General features: G+C 42.2%; 1 protein-coding gene across 3 annotated transcripts in view; it reads right to left on the bottom strand.

The window, feature by feature from the left end:
- The window catches only part of KCNT2 (potassium sodium-activated channel subfamily T member 2), an 814,344-nt gene that overhangs the window by 419,070 nt on the left and 377,796 nt on the right, over positions 1-17,478 (bottom strand). For all 3 annotated transcript variants that reach the window (XM_056523545.1, XM_056523546.1, XM_056523547.1), the window contains exons 7-8: positions 17,312-17,395; positions 5,760-5,854 (exon numbers count right to left, since the gene is read on the bottom strand). In XM_056523545.1, the coding sequence (XP_056379520.1) occupies positions 5,760-5,854; positions 17,312-17,395 (179 nt within the window). The remainder of the gene's footprint in view (positions 1-5,759; positions 5,855-17,311; positions 17,396-17,478) is intronic.

Below are 17,478 nucleotides of genomic sequence, written 5' to 3'. Positions count from 1 at the left end.
TGAAAGATGACAAAAACCAGCATTGCCTGGCTGCAAGATCACAAGAACCTTCACAAGCCTATATTACCGCATTGCCAGAAGATAACTGCTACCACTGTGCCCATGCACAACATACTGAAACTGCCTACCCCCAATCGAACTCTGACACTGTATGGACCATGCATAACCTAACACCATATACAATGAACGAAAAACCTAAGCCATATGCACAGAACAGACCATGACCATATGCATTAAATGTTAAATCCATGTACCGAACCAACGCAAAAACCTTAACTGCCTAACGTGACGGACATGAGATGACCCCCTGCAGATGTGGCAGGCCTGATGGGTATGTAATTGCCTTAGTGTCACCTTATTGCTCTGAAGACGTGTCAGTACCAATAAAGTGCCATAACATGCGTACCACTTAATTGCTAAGACAGTGTACCCAATATGAGAGTGTAAGAATGACTGCTATGAAAGCGTATACATGTCATGACTTTATGAGAGCGTAATAATGACTACTATGACAGCGTATACTTGATATGACTAATATGAGAGTGTAAGAATGACTGCTATGAGAGCGTATACATGTCATGACTTTATGAGAGCGCAATAATGACTATTATGAAAGCGTATGTATGAAATGACTATTATGAGAGCATAGGAAAGACTATTGTGAGCGCGTATGCATTAATTGACTGCTACGAGAGCATGTACATAAAGTGACACCTATGAGCGCGTAATAATGCCTACTATAAGAGCGTTTACATGGAATGACTATTATGAGAGCGTAAAAATGACTAATATGCGAGTGTATACATGAATGACTACTATGAGAGCGTATACATAAAGTGACAACTATGAAAGCGTAAGAATGGCTATTATGAAAGTGTAAACCTGAGATAACTGCTATGTGAGCAAATACATAAAGTAACTTCTATGAGGGCGGATACATGAAATGACTACTCTGAGAGCGTATTCGTGACAAGACTGTTATGAGAGCGTAAAAATGACTACTATGAGAGTGTATGCATGAAATGATTGATATGAGAGTGTATACGTTACGTGACTACTAAGAGAGTGTATACATGAAATGATTGTTATGCGCATATTATATGTGTAGAAACATGAGGGTGCTAACCCGTATAACCATACATGTATCTTATCCCATAGAAAACATAATGTTTACTTTCGTGCTAATTGTACAGAATCTAAGCATCATACCGTATAGAACATGTGCGTGTCCTACCGTATCAATCAAAACGAGCTTGTCGTACCGTATAGAAACATGAATGTGTCCTACCATAGACCAGATTAACATGTCATACTGTATAGAAAATGTGAGGGTGTCACACTGAATAGAAATATATGCATGTTTCTCACTGTATGGAAAACATGATCATTTCAAACTGTAGGGAAACCTGCACGTGTGCTACTGTATGGAAACATGAGCGTATCATGCCGTACGGCGACAATAGTGAAAGGCTGTATCGAAAACATGACCCTGCCATACTGAAAATAAAGCATGAGCATGACCTACTGTTGAGAAAGCATTAATGTTATATAGCGTATAAAAAACATGAGCGTTCCATACTGAAAATAAAGCATGAGCATGACCTACTGTTGAGAAAGCATTAATGTTATATAGCGTATAAAAAACATGAGCGTTCCATACTGTAAATAAAGCATGAGCATGACATACTGTAAAGAAAGCATGAGCGTGCCATATTGTAAATAAAGCATGAGCATGACATACTGTAAAGAATGCATGAGCGTGACATACTGTAAAGTAAGCATGAGCGTAACATACTGTAAAGACAGCATGACATAATGTAAAGAGCGTGACATGTTGTAAAGAAAGCATGATCGTGACATGCTGTAAAGAAGCATGAGCGTGATATACTGTAAAGAAAGCATAAGCGACACATGTTGTACAGAAACCATGAGTGTGACATACTGTACAGAAAGAATGAGCGTGACATACTGTAAAGAAAGCATGAGCGTGACATACTGTACAGAAAGCATGAGCGTGACATACTGTAAAGCAAGCATGAGTTTGACATACTGTATAAAAACCATAAGCGTGACATATTGTACAGAAACCATGACCGTGACATACTGTATAAAAACCATAAGCGTGACATACTGTAAGCCAGTATGAGCGTGACATACTGTACAGAAACCATGACCGTGACATGCTGTACAGAAACCATGACCATGACATACTGTATAAAAACCATAAGCCTGACATACTGTACAGAAAGCATGATGTGACATACTGTAAAGCAAGCATGAGTGTGACATACTGTACAGAAAGCGTGACCGTGACATACTGTACAGAAACCATGACTGTGACATACTGTATAAGAACCATAAGCGTGACATACTGTAAGCCAGTATGAGCGTGACATACTGTACAGAAACCATGACCGTGACATGCTGTATAAAAACCATAAGTGTGACATACTGTAAGCCAGTATGAGCGTGGCATGCTAAGTAGAAACATGAGTGCAGTGGCGTACCTAGGGGGGGGGGGGCGCGGGGGGCGGCCCGCCCCGGGTGCCACTCTCAAGGGGGGTGCCAGGGGCGGACTGACCCGCCGCCGCAAAATTTAAGTTTTTTTTTTTTTTTTTTAACACTTTGCCGCCGCCCGCGCTGTTTGCCGCCGCCCGCGCTCTGTGTCCGTTCGCAAACCCCCCCCAGAGCCGTAACCCCAACCCCCACGCCCCCCCCTTTCCTTACCTCCCAGGCAGCCTGCGGCCCTACAGAACCGCTGTGGCTGACTAGTAGAAGCGCCATCACGTTAGTGATGGCGCGTGAGACATGGTGCCGGCAGAGAGGAGCGCGCTGGAGATGAGCATGCACCCTCCAGCAGAATGTTGCAGCGCCAAGCCTCCCGCTACTGTGGCCGTACAGGTAACCAGCTCCCCACCTGCATGGTCTCCCTCCCATCACCCACCACCATATAGGTAACCCCCCCACCTGCCTGCCCCCCTTCTACCTCCCCCATTCAACCCCTTTGGCTGTCCAGGCATGCTGGGAGTTGTAGTTTTGCAATAGCTGGAGGCGTCTGGGTTGGCAAACACTGCCTTAGGACCCAGAGTATTGTATTATACTCCAGAGCTGTACTAACTATTCTGCTGGTGAGATCATTGTGAAACAGAACCACTTTTTTTAGATTTATTATTTTATTATTATATAGATGTATAGAGGGTGGGGTGTAGCTCTGTATAGGTATATGCAGAGCTCTAACCCCCCTCTTCCCCATAGGTATATGCAGAGCTACCCTCCCTCTTTCCCATAAGTATATGCAGAGCTACACCCCCCCCTCTTTCCCATATGTATATGCAGAGCTACACCCCCCCTTCCCCATAGGTATATAGTGTAACTCTGCATATACCTATGGGAAAGGGGGGGGGGTTAGCTCTGCATATACCTATGGGAAAGAGGGGGGGTGTAACTCTGCATATACCTATGCATATACCTATGAGAAAGAGGGGGGGGTGTAACTCTGCATTTACCTATGGGAAAAAGGGGGTTTCCTGGCTACCTACCTGCCCTTTTACTGTGCAGGACACCAAGGAGGGCATTATTACAGTTTGTGGGCCTATAGATGGGAAGATTGTAGAGGAGGGGAGGGCTCTGAATATATGCAGAGTCTGACATGTTTTTCCTGCAGATGTCTTATCCGGACAGAGAAGAAAAGGAAAGAGGACGCCGCTGATCAGAAAAGACGTAATTGTGAGTCCCAAAATGTAACTGTAATCGCTTATATGGTATACACATCCTGTGTACAGCTGATATCTACCGCCATATGGTCCTGTATATAATCACCTATATTGTATACAGATTCCATATAGTATACTGGTCTGTATATAGTGGTTTTATTCAGTACAGTATGGCGGTATTATCCAGTTATTGTGTGGTGGTATATTTTTACTCCTTGTATACTGGTATTATTGGTCATGGAAATTTACTTACGTTAAAGTGTTTCTTACATATATACATTTTTATTTATTGTGTGTGGGATTTGGGTGGAAAAGGAGCGTGGCAGAAGATTGACGAGCTGCAGAGCCTAGCAGGGGCCCTTGCCTTTTTTTTCGAGGGGCCCCGAGTGTTGTCAGTCCGCCCCTGGGGGGAGGGGAGGGACGGGGTGTAATTAAGGGGGGGTGCGTGTGTGTGGTGGGCGGGGGGGGGGGGGGGGTGCCAAACAAAGGGTCCGCCCCGGGTGCCAAATGCTCTAGGTACGCCCCTGCATGAGTGTGACATACTGTCTAGAAAACAAGCGTGTCATACTGAAACAGGGAACATAAGTACGTAATACTGTATGGAACAGGTGCACATGTCATAACATATGGAAAACATGAGCATATGAAGCTGCACAAAAAACCACTTTATAGAACGCTTAATGCTGCGCCTGGGAGCGCCATACCCTAATGTATGCAGCAAAGGTGGATATAATAGTACAGGACTACAAGTCCCAGCACTCCTATCCCCCCTTTTTCTTTTCACTCCTATGCATGTTTAATAACTGACAAGGTGGTTCCAACATACAATTCCCGTGGCAAGATGAAGGTGTCTGTAGCGGTGCAATACCGGTCTCAAGCAGTAGATGCCGCCAAGCTTCTCACAGCTCCGAGGAATCGCATGTAGTGCACGGACAGTCCAGCAGCTCCACCGCCAAGCAGGACGCACCACCGCAGCCCTGCCACTGCCATCCTAAAAAATATGACCTCCGCTTCCCCCTGGACACAGTAAACAGTCACTTACTCAGTGCCATCACGGGCAATGCTCAGGCCAGTATCCGGCACTGAGGCAGCTGACGGGCTGATACGGAAGCCAGGACCGCAATACCCGGAGTAGGCACCGCAACAGCTTGGTGCCGGAGTGACGAAAAATTTGATGGGAGATTCAAATCCTGCCACAGAATGCCGGTGCCAAAGAGAGCCAGAGTGCACGGCAGACAGATGCGTCCCTGGCCGGTAACACTGCAGCACTGGCTGCAAACCCGAATGCCGGAGACCGGCTCTTATCACCTGTATGACCCCATCGGGAGCAGCACCACTTCCTATTTCTTCACACACCCACCGCAGAACAACTTTCTGTTTCCAAAGAGTCACGTGTGCTCTGCCCTAAGGAACAACGGGGTGTTATATACACATCTTTCCCCACCCTAACTCCTGTAACCCTGCCTAGAGGTGGAGGGGGTGATGGATACTCACACCCCTCGCACAAATACAGCCCTTTACATGCTTAATGCATATATGATATGACCATAATCAAATGATCAGTGAAAGAAAAAGAAAAAACATTAAAAAGAAAATTTAAAAAAAACATGGCGGAATAGCAATTTTTTTTTTCCACAACCAACCAACTCCCCCCCCCCAATAAAATAATAAAATAAATAATATATAATTTTACAATGCACTGTATGTGCCCTAAAATGGTGTTATTAAAAATATACAACTTGTCATGTAAAAAAAAAAAAAATATGCCTGCATATTGCTATTTCTGAAAAAAGAAAATGTATGGATTTCTAAGTATAAAATGGTAAAAACACAAAAAATAAACAAATAAATAAATACATTTAAAAAAAAAGCTTCATCCTTAGGAAACAAACTACTCTGCGTCGCTCTAATGGGCTAAGAAATTAAATGAATTCTTCCCTTGCTCTATTAATGGCTCCAGCAGTGCAGAAATATTATATTTTAATTACTGTCCTGAGCACAATAACATATGATACATATTATCAATAAAACCAGTAATTGACTTACCAAGTAAAAATGAGACACAACAAAGTCGATATTAGAATTAAAACTTGATTAAACATTGCCGACTGTGTTCTCTGTATTGCTCTGTGAAGATCATTCTAGAATATATGGAAAACAGAGGAATCAGTTCAGAAAACAATATACTATTCATATCACATTCAGTTATGTGTAATGCAAATTCTAAATGAAAAATAGTAATAATAATACCTGATCACATTGAGAGATTTACACAAGTTGCAAGTTAACAAGTTACACAACACTCTAATTTCTTTGATCAAACACTGAAGAATCGAGTTAAAGAAAAACAAAAAAGGGATAATTGAGATTTCAAATAAAATTTATTTAAAAAAATGGGATAGTTAGACTTACTATAGAATCTGTTTTCTGCAGCAGGACAAGGTGACAAGCTAAGGTGACACCCAAACCCGACCCAATCAAATCATTTCACATGTCTCTGAGATATTTTAAAAGTTTTGATTAAATGGGTACTCTACCCCTAGACATCTCGCCCCCTATCCAAAGCATAGGGGATAAGATGTCTGAACAGTATGTTTAGAACGCTGGGTTCCCATGGCGGTGGTCGTGACGTCACGCCCCCTTGTGACATCAAATCATGCCCCCTCCATTTATGTCTATGAAAGGGGGCATGATGGCCGTCATGGCCAATCCCATAGACATGGAGGGGCTTGGCGTGACACCACAAACCCTGCCGTGGGAACACAGCGTTCTAAAAATACTGTTAGGGGAAATTTGTCTCTAGTAGCAGATACGTACCAAGCTAAGCATATCTGTCAGCTGAACATGATCCACACTGTTCCTTTCGGTAACTTACATAACTGTAAGTAAAAGCTTAGGATCTGGTGATCACCAATCAATGTGGTTTAATATAAGAACAATGACAATGAGTCCCACCACACAAAAACAAAAGTTTTAGACTTTAGAAAAACCGACTTTTCTAAAATGAGTTAGTGGTAAATGAGTCCCTATCAGACTGGAACAGTTTCAATGGAGATAATTGTGTTAGACTTGTCAGTAAAAGCAAAAAAAAAAAAGGAAAAAGACCACTGTGGTACTCTGCAGAAGTGGCCAAAATCATAAAAATAAAAAAGTTAGCATTCAGTAATTATTAAAAAATAAATAAAACAATAAAGATAGCAAAATCTATAAGATTGGGCAGAAAGAGGCCAAGTAAGTTAAAAGTGCTTCTAAAGAGCAGGCAGGAGAGAAACTAGCTTAGTCAGTGAAGAAAGGAGATAAGACATTCTTCAGATATATAAATGAAAAAAGGAAATTAAAATAAGGAATAACTAAGTTAAAAACAGAGGAAGGAAGATATGTAGAAGAGGATAAAGGACTTGCCGACTGCCTCAATAAATATTTCAGTTCAGTTTTTACAAAAGAAAATGAAGGAAAAGGACCTCAGTTAGGGATAAAGACTAATAAATCGTTTGATGCATGTGTCGTCACAGAGGAAGAGGTTCTAAATAAGCTTTCTAAAGTTAAGACAAATAAGTCATAAGGGCCTGATGGGATATACCCAAAGATACCAAAAGAGCTTGGCGGTGAACTAGCAAAATCATTAACAGATTTATTAACCAATCATTGGTAACAAGAGTTGTCTCAGAAGATTGGAATTCAGCAAATTATGTCACCATTCATAAGAAAGGTAGTAGAAAGGAATCAGGCAACTATAGGTCAGTAAGTCTGACATGAATAGTGGGGAAATTAAATGGAAACCCTACTAAAGGATAAGATTGTGGAACATCTAAAATATGATGGATTGCAAGATGAAAAACAGCATGGGTTTACTTCTGGGAGACAGGGCCAGATCAACATTGGCACTCATGGAGCGCCTGCTCCTGGCCCCGTGCCCACAGGGGACCCCCCGTCACATTCTGGACATCCCTGTTTCCCGAAAAATCTTTTCAGGACACAAGGATGTCCCTGTTACCTCTCTGCTACCCCGTGTTAACTTTAAAAATGCAGGGGCCGCCGGGAGGTAGCGCACGCAGGGACATCACTGACGTCACGTGCGTGCGCCCATAGAAGAGCGGAGCAGAGCAGTGAGGAGGACAAGCATGGTAAGTCATCACTCACCAGCGCGTCATCTTCAGTGTTCTGACCACCGCTCCTCTCTGGTCCGGACCGGAGGAGTGCTGGTCGTAACACTGGGGCAATAAACAGGCATACAGCCTCCAGCCATACACTGTATATGGCTGAAGGCTGTATGTCTGTGGGGGAACTGTACTGCACCTAATGTGGGGGAACTATACTGCACCTAATGTGGGGAACTATACTGCACCTAATGTGCGGAACTATACTGCACCTAATGTGGAGAACTATACTGCACCTAATGTGGGGGAACTATACTGCACCTAATGTGGGGGAACTATACTGCACCTAATGTGGGGAACTATACTGCACCTAAAGTGGGGGGAACTATACTGCACCTAATGTGGGGAACTATATTGCCAACCTAATGTGGGGGGAACTATACTGCACCTAATGTGGGGAACTATACTGGCAACCTAATGTGGGGGGAACTATACTGCATCTAATGTGGGGAACTATACTGCCAACCTAATGTGGGGGAACTGTACTGCACCTAATGTTGGGGAACTGTACTGCACCTAAGGTGGGGGAACTGTACTGCACCTAATGTGGGGAACTACACTGCACCTAATGTGAAGAACTGTACTACATCTAATGTGGGGGAACTGTACTGCACCTAATGTGGAGAACTATACTACACCTATTGTGGGGAACTGTACTGCATCTAATGTGGGGGAACTATTTCTTCACCTAATGTGGGGAACTATACCGCACCTGATGGGGGAACTATACTGCACCTAATGGGGAAGGAACTATACTGCACCTAATGGGGGGGAACTATACTGCACCTAATGTGGGGAACTGTACTACACCTAATGTGGGGGAACTGTACTGCACCCCTAATGTGGGGGAACTGTACTGCACCCCTAATGTGGGGAACTGTACTGCACCTAATGTGGGGAACAGTACTGCACCTAATGTGGGAAACTGTACTGCACCTAATGTGGGGGAACTATACTGCACCTAATGTGGGGGAACTATACTGCACCTAATGTGGGGAACTATACTGCACCTAAAGTGGGGGGAACTATACTGCACCTAATGTGGGGAACTATATTGCCAACCTAATGTGGGGGGAACTATACTGCACCTAATGTGGGGAACTATACTGGCAACCTAATGTGGGGGGAACTATACTGCATCTAATGTGGGGAACTATACTGCCAACCTAATGTGGGGGAACTGTACTGCACCTAATGTTGGGGAACTGTACTGCACCTAAGGTGGGGGAACTGTACTGCACCTAATGTGGGGAACTACACTGCACCTAATGTGGAGAACTGTACTACATCTAATGTGGGGGAACTGTACTGCACCTAATGTGGAGAACTATACTACACCTATTGTGGGGAACTGTACTGCACCTAATGTGGGGGAACTATTTCTTCACCTAATGTGGGGAACTATACCGCACCTGATGGGGGAACTATACTGCACCTAATGGGGAAGGAACTATACTGCACCTAATGGGGGGGAACTGTACTGCACCCCTAATGTGGGGGAACTGTACTGCACCCCTAATGTGGGGAACTGTACTGCACCTAATGTGGGGAACAGTACTGCACCTAATGTGGGAAACTGTACTGCACCTAATGTGGGGGAACTGTACTGCACCTAATGTGGGGAACTGTACTACACCTAATGTCGGGGAACTGTACTGCACCTAATGTGGGGGACTGTACTGCACCTAATGTGGGGAACTGTACTACACCTAATGTCGGGGAACTGTACTGCACCTAATGTGGGGGACTGTACTGCACCTAATGTGGGGAACTGTACTGCACCTAATGCAGGGAACTGTACTGCACCTAATGTGGGGGAACTGTACTGCACCCCTAATGTGGGGGAACTGTACTGCACCCCTAAAGTGGGTGAACTGTACCGCACCCCTAATGTGGGGGAACAGTACTGCACCCCTAATGTGGGCGGACTGTACTGCACCCCTAATGTGGGGGAACTGTACTGCACCCCTAATGTGGGGGAACTGTACTGCACCTTAATGTGGGGGAACTGTACTGCACCCCTAATGTGGGGAAACTGTACTGCACCCCTAATGTGGGGGGAACTGTACTGCACCCCTAATGTGGGGGAACTGTACTGCACCCCTAAAGTGGGGGAACTGTACTGCACCCTAATGTGGGGGAACTGTACTGCATCCCTAATGTGGGGGAACTGTACTGCACCCCTATTGTGGGGGAACTGTACTGCACCCCTACTGTAATGTGGGGGAACTGTACTGCACCCCAAATGTGGGTGAACTGTACTGCCAACCTAATGTGGGGGAACTGTATATATCAACTGGCTTCAGAAAGTTAAACAGATTTGTAAATTATCTCTATTAAAAAATCTTAATCCTTTCAGTACTTATGAGCTTCTGAAGTTAAGGTTGTTCTTTTCTGTCTAAATCCTTTCTGATGACACCTGTCTCGGGAAATGCCCAGTTTAGAAGAGGTTTGCTATGGGGATTTGCTTCTAAACTGGGCGTTTCCCGAGACAGGTGTCATCAAAGAGGATTTAGACAGAAAAGAACAACCTTAACTTCAGAAACTCATAAGTACTGAAAGGATTAAGATTTTTTTATAGAAGTAATTTACAAATCTGTTTAACTTTCTGGAGCCAGTTGATATATAAAAAAAAGTTTTTTCCTGGAATACCCATTTAATCTGGCCCTCCTGGGAGATCATGTCAAACTAATCTTATTGATTTTTTTTCGATTGGGTGACTAAAATAATAGATGGTGGAGGGGCAGTAGACATTGCTTGTCTAGATTTTAGTAAGGCTTTTGACACTGTCCAACAATAAATTGCAGTCATTGAGCTTGGACTCCCATATTGTTGAATGGATTAGGTAGTGGCTGAATGACAGACAACAGAGGGTTGTAGTCAATGGAGAATATTCAGAGCAAGGACTTGTTACCAGTGGGGACCTCAGGGATCTGTACTAGGACCATTTTTGTTTAATATCTTTATTAGTGATATTGCAGAAGGTCTCCATGATAAGATAAGTATTTTTGCTGATATCATAAAGATTAGAAACAAGGTTGATATTCCTGGATGGATAAGCCAAATGGAAAAGGATTTGGGTAAACTACAGAAACTCTCGCAACTAAAGTTTAATGTGAATAAGTGCAAGATAATGCACCTGGGATGTAAAAACCCAAGGTAGGAGTATAGAATATTTGACACAGTATCTGAGGAGAGGGATTTAGGATGAATTATTTCAGAAGACTTAAAGGTAGGAAGACAATGTAAGGCTGGGTCCACACTACGTTTTGTTCCATACGGGAGCGCATACGGCAGGGGGGAGCTAAAAGCTCGCGCTCCCGTATGTTACCGTATGCGCTCCCGTATGTAATTCATTTCAATGAGCCGACCGGAGTGAAACGTTCGGTCCGGTCGGCTCATTTTTGCACCGTATGCTCTTTTACAACCGGACCTAAAACTGTGGTCAACCACGGTTTTAGGTCCGGTTGTAAAAGCGCATACGGCGCAAAAATGAGCCGACCGGACCGAACGTTTCACTCCGGTCGGCTCATTGAAATGAATTACATACGGGAGCGCATACGGTAACATACGGGAGCGCGAGCTTTTAGCTCCCCCCTGCCGTATGCGCTCCCGTATGGAACAAAACGTAGTGTGGACCCAGCCTCATAGAGCAGCAGGAAATGGCAGCAGAATGCTTGGATATATAGGGAGAGGTATAAGGCTGCTTTCACACTATAAAATGCATCCGTTTTAAAGATCCGTTATAAACATCCATTAGAAAAGCTTTAACCCCTTAAGGACCAAGTGTTTTTCTGTTTTTGCACTTTCTTTTTTGCCTCCTTACCTTTTAAAAATCATAACCCTATCATAACCCTTTGAAGTTTTAAATACACATCCATGGCCATTAAGGGGTTAAAAAAGGATGTTAAACGTCTGTTACAAGATCCCATTAAAGTCTATGGGACTTTTTGATTATCCATTATGACCCGTCATAGTCCATCATGACTAATGGCCATTAGTTGTGACGGAAGAAATAACGGCACATGCACTAAATTTTCTTCCGTCACAAGAAATGGATAAATTAACGCCCGTTATTTTTAACATTGAAGTCTATGGCAAATGGATGAGCCTTTGTGTCATCCTTTTGCACCTAGCTTATAAGATCCGTTGGACGAGTATACACGTCCATGGTCGCATGCACTATTTCTCCCGTTACTATCATCCGTCACAAAATAACGTCCGTTATTAATAACGGGCTATAACGGGTTAAACTGGATAATCTATAAATCCCATAGACAATTATGGGATTTTCTAACGGCCGGTTTTTCGGGTTTTTTCAATGGACGTTTATAACGGATCTTTTAACAGATGAATTTTATAGTGTGAAAGCAGCCTTAGGCTATCTTCATATAAGGTATCGACTAGGATGAGTCATAAGTATACAGAATATTGGGCAGACTAGATGGGCCCAATGGCTCTTATCTGCCGATACATTCTATGTTTCTATGTGTAGTGACTATAGGCTGTGGATCATTTTTAGGAAAAATATGGTGGATAATCTGTCTCCTTACTGTCTGGGACCCTGTTTGAAATGTATATATCCTCTTGACCTTTGATTATTTTCCTTTGGCTGTATACACCCTGTTCTGTTTTATCTTATCCTTCTCCATATGTTGTCACTTCTGTATTCTTTTATCTCCCTGTTGGTTACTTTACATATCCCTTGGCCCCTAGCTGTGAGGAGCCTCAAGACAGCTAGTTTGCTGATTGGGTTAATCGTGCACATCCTGCCAGTTTGGTGCCAACTGGAACAAAAGGTTTACATTTTACATATAGTGAAATATGTCCCAGTGTAGAAATATGTTTTTCAGGGCTCCCCTTGGTAGCCATAGTTATATATCCCCCAGAATCATGATCCCTGAATAATAGGCGGTATATAGAACCCAAACATGACCCCAGTGTACCCATAGATTAAACTGTATGTATCCCTAAGCTGTATGTATCCTACACCTATGTATAACCCCTTCATGTATCCTATCAAAATGTGCATTACAATGTCACCATATCAATAAGTGTACTGCCATCTATGTTACATCCATTGTGTACGATGGGAGTTATGATTTATGGACTATCAATCTGTGTTTCAGAGGAGGTTGGGACATTTGGGAGGTGGGATGATGTGGGCTGATCTAAGAAGACACTGGAGACCTCCCTTCTAACCCAACCATCTGCTGCACCCATTAAAGTGGTGGTCCAACACAAGCTAGTTGTTACAAGTTTGGGGCCCATTCTGAATTGACTTGTGCCACTATTTTCTTCCTTGGCCCCAGGACGGATTAGGACTTTACTCAACGACGTTAAGTATGGAACTCTTCTGATTTTTATTCCCCTTTCATTTTGTATAACTGTTTTGCACATTTTGTATGTCTGTTTTTTTAACTCCTTTTTGTAACTAAGTACTGTACCCTTTATGTACATTAAAGCCATAACTTTAATGTGTAGCCTTGTATGCTCTAATGAACCTATAGCCCTATAGCTTATATAGTTGTATTAGTGTATAAGTGTGGCTCGTGCCATTACCATAGTTTTGGTGTCAAAGTGCAGAGTGCAAGAATCTGTGTATGAACGGAGGCGTTCTATCGGCCTACTGATAGATGGTGACAGCGTATTGGTGTGTGGGCATGTGGACTGGTTTTGGGGTGTGTGTAGCTCATTTTTAGGGCCTATTTTGGTAGGTGTGTGTGAAAGTGAGCGTGGAAGCAGAGTACCCCTATACCTTCCCAGCCGAGGTCACATGTGCAGGAAAGACATGGGGACCTACAAACAGTGTGTATTTAAGTTGTGTCACTGGCTCAAGGGAGCCGAGAGTGAACGTGACACGGTGGCAGCTTAGAGTAAATATTCTGCTGGTTTTGTGTTTCTGTTGTCCACTCACTCTTTTCTGAGAGGCGTGGACGTGTCTGTACGCCAGGTCGTGAGGGCTGTACGTGACACTATGTTTTCTGAATGGTAAGGTAAACCTTCTCTTGCATCCCTGACCACCAAAAGGCTCAGGGCAGCTATTCTTTTTATTAATGACAGTGATCATAATGTGCGATTAGGAGATAGACCTTCACAATTTTGGGAAGGTAGTTTTAATGTTATGACTGATCAATATACTTTATATTTATGTTTTTTCATTTATGTTTATTCTGTTTTTTACTTTGATCTATATAATATACAACGTGCCCTCATACATTTTTTTCGCTCTGATATAACTTATTATTTTGTACTTTCTGTCAGTATTTAAAATTTATTTAAAAATAGTTTAATGTTCTCGCATTTTTAATCCAAGGCCATACACCTGAATGGATGAATAGATGACATACATTGAGTTGATAATTGTGTTCTACTCTATTACAATTGGACATTGCATAATTTTTTTATAACTCAATGCACACATTTATCATTTAGTATAACAAAGGCGATAAAAAAATAAAAATAAAGGAGAAATCAATTATAGCCACTGACACATTAACTAATGGAGCATGAATAGACATTTATACAATGAAATAGAAGGGAAATGAACCCATTACTTTTGTGAAGTTTGCATTGCATATGATACCCCATGAGCAAATACAGTACATACAAGTCCATTGTTGAGTATAACAAGCCAGTCATTCATTATTCAGCATCATGGACAACAGGGCAAGCAACATAAACAACGCAAAAACATAGCTTAACAAAGCACAAGAAAACAAATAACTAAGCTCCTGTGAAGAAATATTCTGTGTGATGTAATGTAAACCCAAAAAACACAACATCCCCCCAAAAAACCAAACATATACACTTTAGTAGATAAGATATACATCATACGAGGAACACACTTTATATCCATAAATTTAACCTACTTGAACCAGTTAATAGACAATTAAGACATGTAGTATATCACTAAAGCAATGCATTGTTCCATTACATAATTGAGATGGGTTCCATTGATCAGAAGGTTAAAGGGGTACTCTGCCCTAGACATCTTATCCCCTATCCAAATGTCTGATCGTGGGGGAGCTGTGCAATAAAAGTTCTTATTTTTTGGTAAGTTACCCTTAACGCCCTAAGCATATCAGGATTAAAGGGCCCTCGGGAAACCACTTCATTGAAAGTTCTGGTGAGGTACTGTGCGAGATAATGTCCATGTGTTTTGTAGTAATCATTGGTTAGACTGACAGTCAGGCCCAGGAGATTTGTGTAGCTTGAGGCGCCTGATAAAAGACAGTACTTCAGAGCTCCTCAATTATTAGGCAGAAATTCCATCACAGCTAAAAAGGAATAAAATAGCAGACACCTAGGGCGTGGACATGTTTTCCTTAAGATTGTACACTGAATTATAATACCAAATTAATAAAAGAGCACTTGGCTTGCCACTATGCCAATAGCCAGAGAGCCTCAGTCTCCACAATGCCAGATTAAACTTATATGACTGCAATGTATAGAGTTGGGTGGTTAACTTAGAGATTTCCCGGGCCCTCTATGGATCACTTTATTCAATCCATGCAGAACTTTAAACTGCTGTTGAATGTCAAGTACTGCTCTTACACTCACGTTCTTATGTTGAGAGGGCTGTTTTATAAAGTGGCCACGTAAACAGTGGCATCAACTACTTGACCGTTATTGTTAAGTCTGAAATGTTCCCTAACTGCTTCTACTGTGGGAGGTAAGTATTCAGGGTGGTGAAGTACATAGTTGCTTGAGCACCACACTGAGTCATAAGAGGGATGAACCTGTTCCCTCAGATAAAAAGTTAAAGGACTTTGGTCCAACCATGTGACTATACCAATAGAAGTTAGCTTCACAAGGTGTAGATTTTGGAGCCATTTTAGGTTTATGATAAGCTTAACTGGGAAACGCACATGTATTGGTTACCATGAACATGGAAACACTGGGTACTAAGAGCAAATTATTTTTTGTACTACATTGTAAATGAAGGAATACAGAAGTCTGCAAAGATTTGAAGATTGAAATATCGACCTTAAAGGGGTACTCCGGTGGAATTTTTTTTTTTAAATCAACTGGTGCCAGAAAGTTAAACAGATTTCAAATTACTAAAAAAATATTTACCCTTCCAGTACTTTTAAGCATCTGTATGCTACAGAGGAAATTTTTTTCTTTTTTAATTTATTTTTTGTCTTGTCCACAGTGCTCTCTGCTGACACCTGATGCCCGTCTCAGGAACAGTCCAGAGCAGCATAGGTTTGCTATGGGGATTTTCTCCTGCTCTGGACAGTTCCTGATACAGGCATCAGGTGTCAGCAAAGAGCACTTTGTACAAGACAAAAAAGAAATTCAAAAAGAAAATAATTTCCTCTGTAGCACACAGCTGCTAATAAGTACTGGAAGGGTAAAGATTTTTTAATAGAAGTAATTTACAAATCTGTTTAACTTTCTGGCACCAGTACATAAAAAAAAAAAAAAAAAAAAAGGTTTTCCACCGGAGTACACCTTTAATGGGATCCTTAATGTGATATAAATGGACAGAATCACATCCCTGGGCAGAGTAGCTACAGCATAAGTGACTAAGCCTAAAGAAGACAATGTGCCTGATCAATAAATAAGTCCTGGTCAGTCACTTGAGGAACTAGGATCGAAAAGTAATCTGGTTAAAACTTTTGTAGTTGTTCAGTCTTGACAAGGGGCTGTTCCTCCAGGACCGATCCTCCATATGAGCTAACGTCAGCTTTGGGGCAGCCACTTCTTCCTCCAGGGAATTGGTGGAGCTACAACTCCATTATGGGAGTTAGGGAGTGCAATCATTTTTTTCTTATAATTGACATGACCGCACACTGAGCGGAGCTCTCAGCAGAGTCACTCACCACATCATCATCATGCTAATAGAGAGAGCTGGCACCATCTTGGATCAAATCTCCTGCTGAATGAAACTGTGGGAGCCTCTCAGTGCCATAGCATTTTCCACAGATTAAATATAGTAGATATTACAGGCTTCACATGACTGGCTCCATGTGGGCCCTTAGCACTGTATCATTTTACTGCATTCTCTTGTTTTTTTTTTTATGTTTAATAAATCTCATAAAATGGGTAAATATACGGGGGGAGGGGTATCTAAACCTTGTAGAGAAAGAGTGGTGCAGTTGCCCATAGCAACCATTCAGATCACTATTTTTCATGGGCACCTGCACCACTCTTCCTCTTTACAGGTTTTGATAAATCTCCCTCATGTACTTTTCCTGCCTTGCATTTTTTTCCAGCTAAAGGCAGACCCATAGAGGGAGATTTATCAAAAACTGTGCATAGGAAGAGTGGTGCAGTTGCCCATGGCAACCAATCAGATTACTTCTTTCTTTTTTAAGAGGCCTGTGAAAAATGAAAAAAAGCAATCTGATTGGTTGCCATGGGCAACTGGGCAACTTTTTCTCTGGACAGGTTTTGATAAATATCCCCCATAATGTCCCCTGTTATACTTACAATCATATTCTCTAAGGCATGTTTTGCCAACCAGCAATTCAGGAAAACAGGAACAAATAAATCTCTTAAAGGAGGCCAAAAGATCTGCAAGGAAAATAAAGCAACATTTTAATTCTAAATGATACAGTGGGCAATATACAATATATGAAAAGAAATAACATAATAAC

Source organism: Hyla sarda, chromosome 6, assembly GCF_029499605.1.
Source record: "Hyla sarda isolate aHylSar1 chromosome 6, aHylSar1.hap1, whole genome shotgun sequence".
Lineage (NCBI taxonomy): Eukaryota > Metazoa > Chordata > Amphibia > Anura > Hylidae > Hyla > Hyla sarda.
Note: the sequence above shows the minus strand (reverse complement) of the source record. Positions and strands in the feature narration are given on the sequence as shown.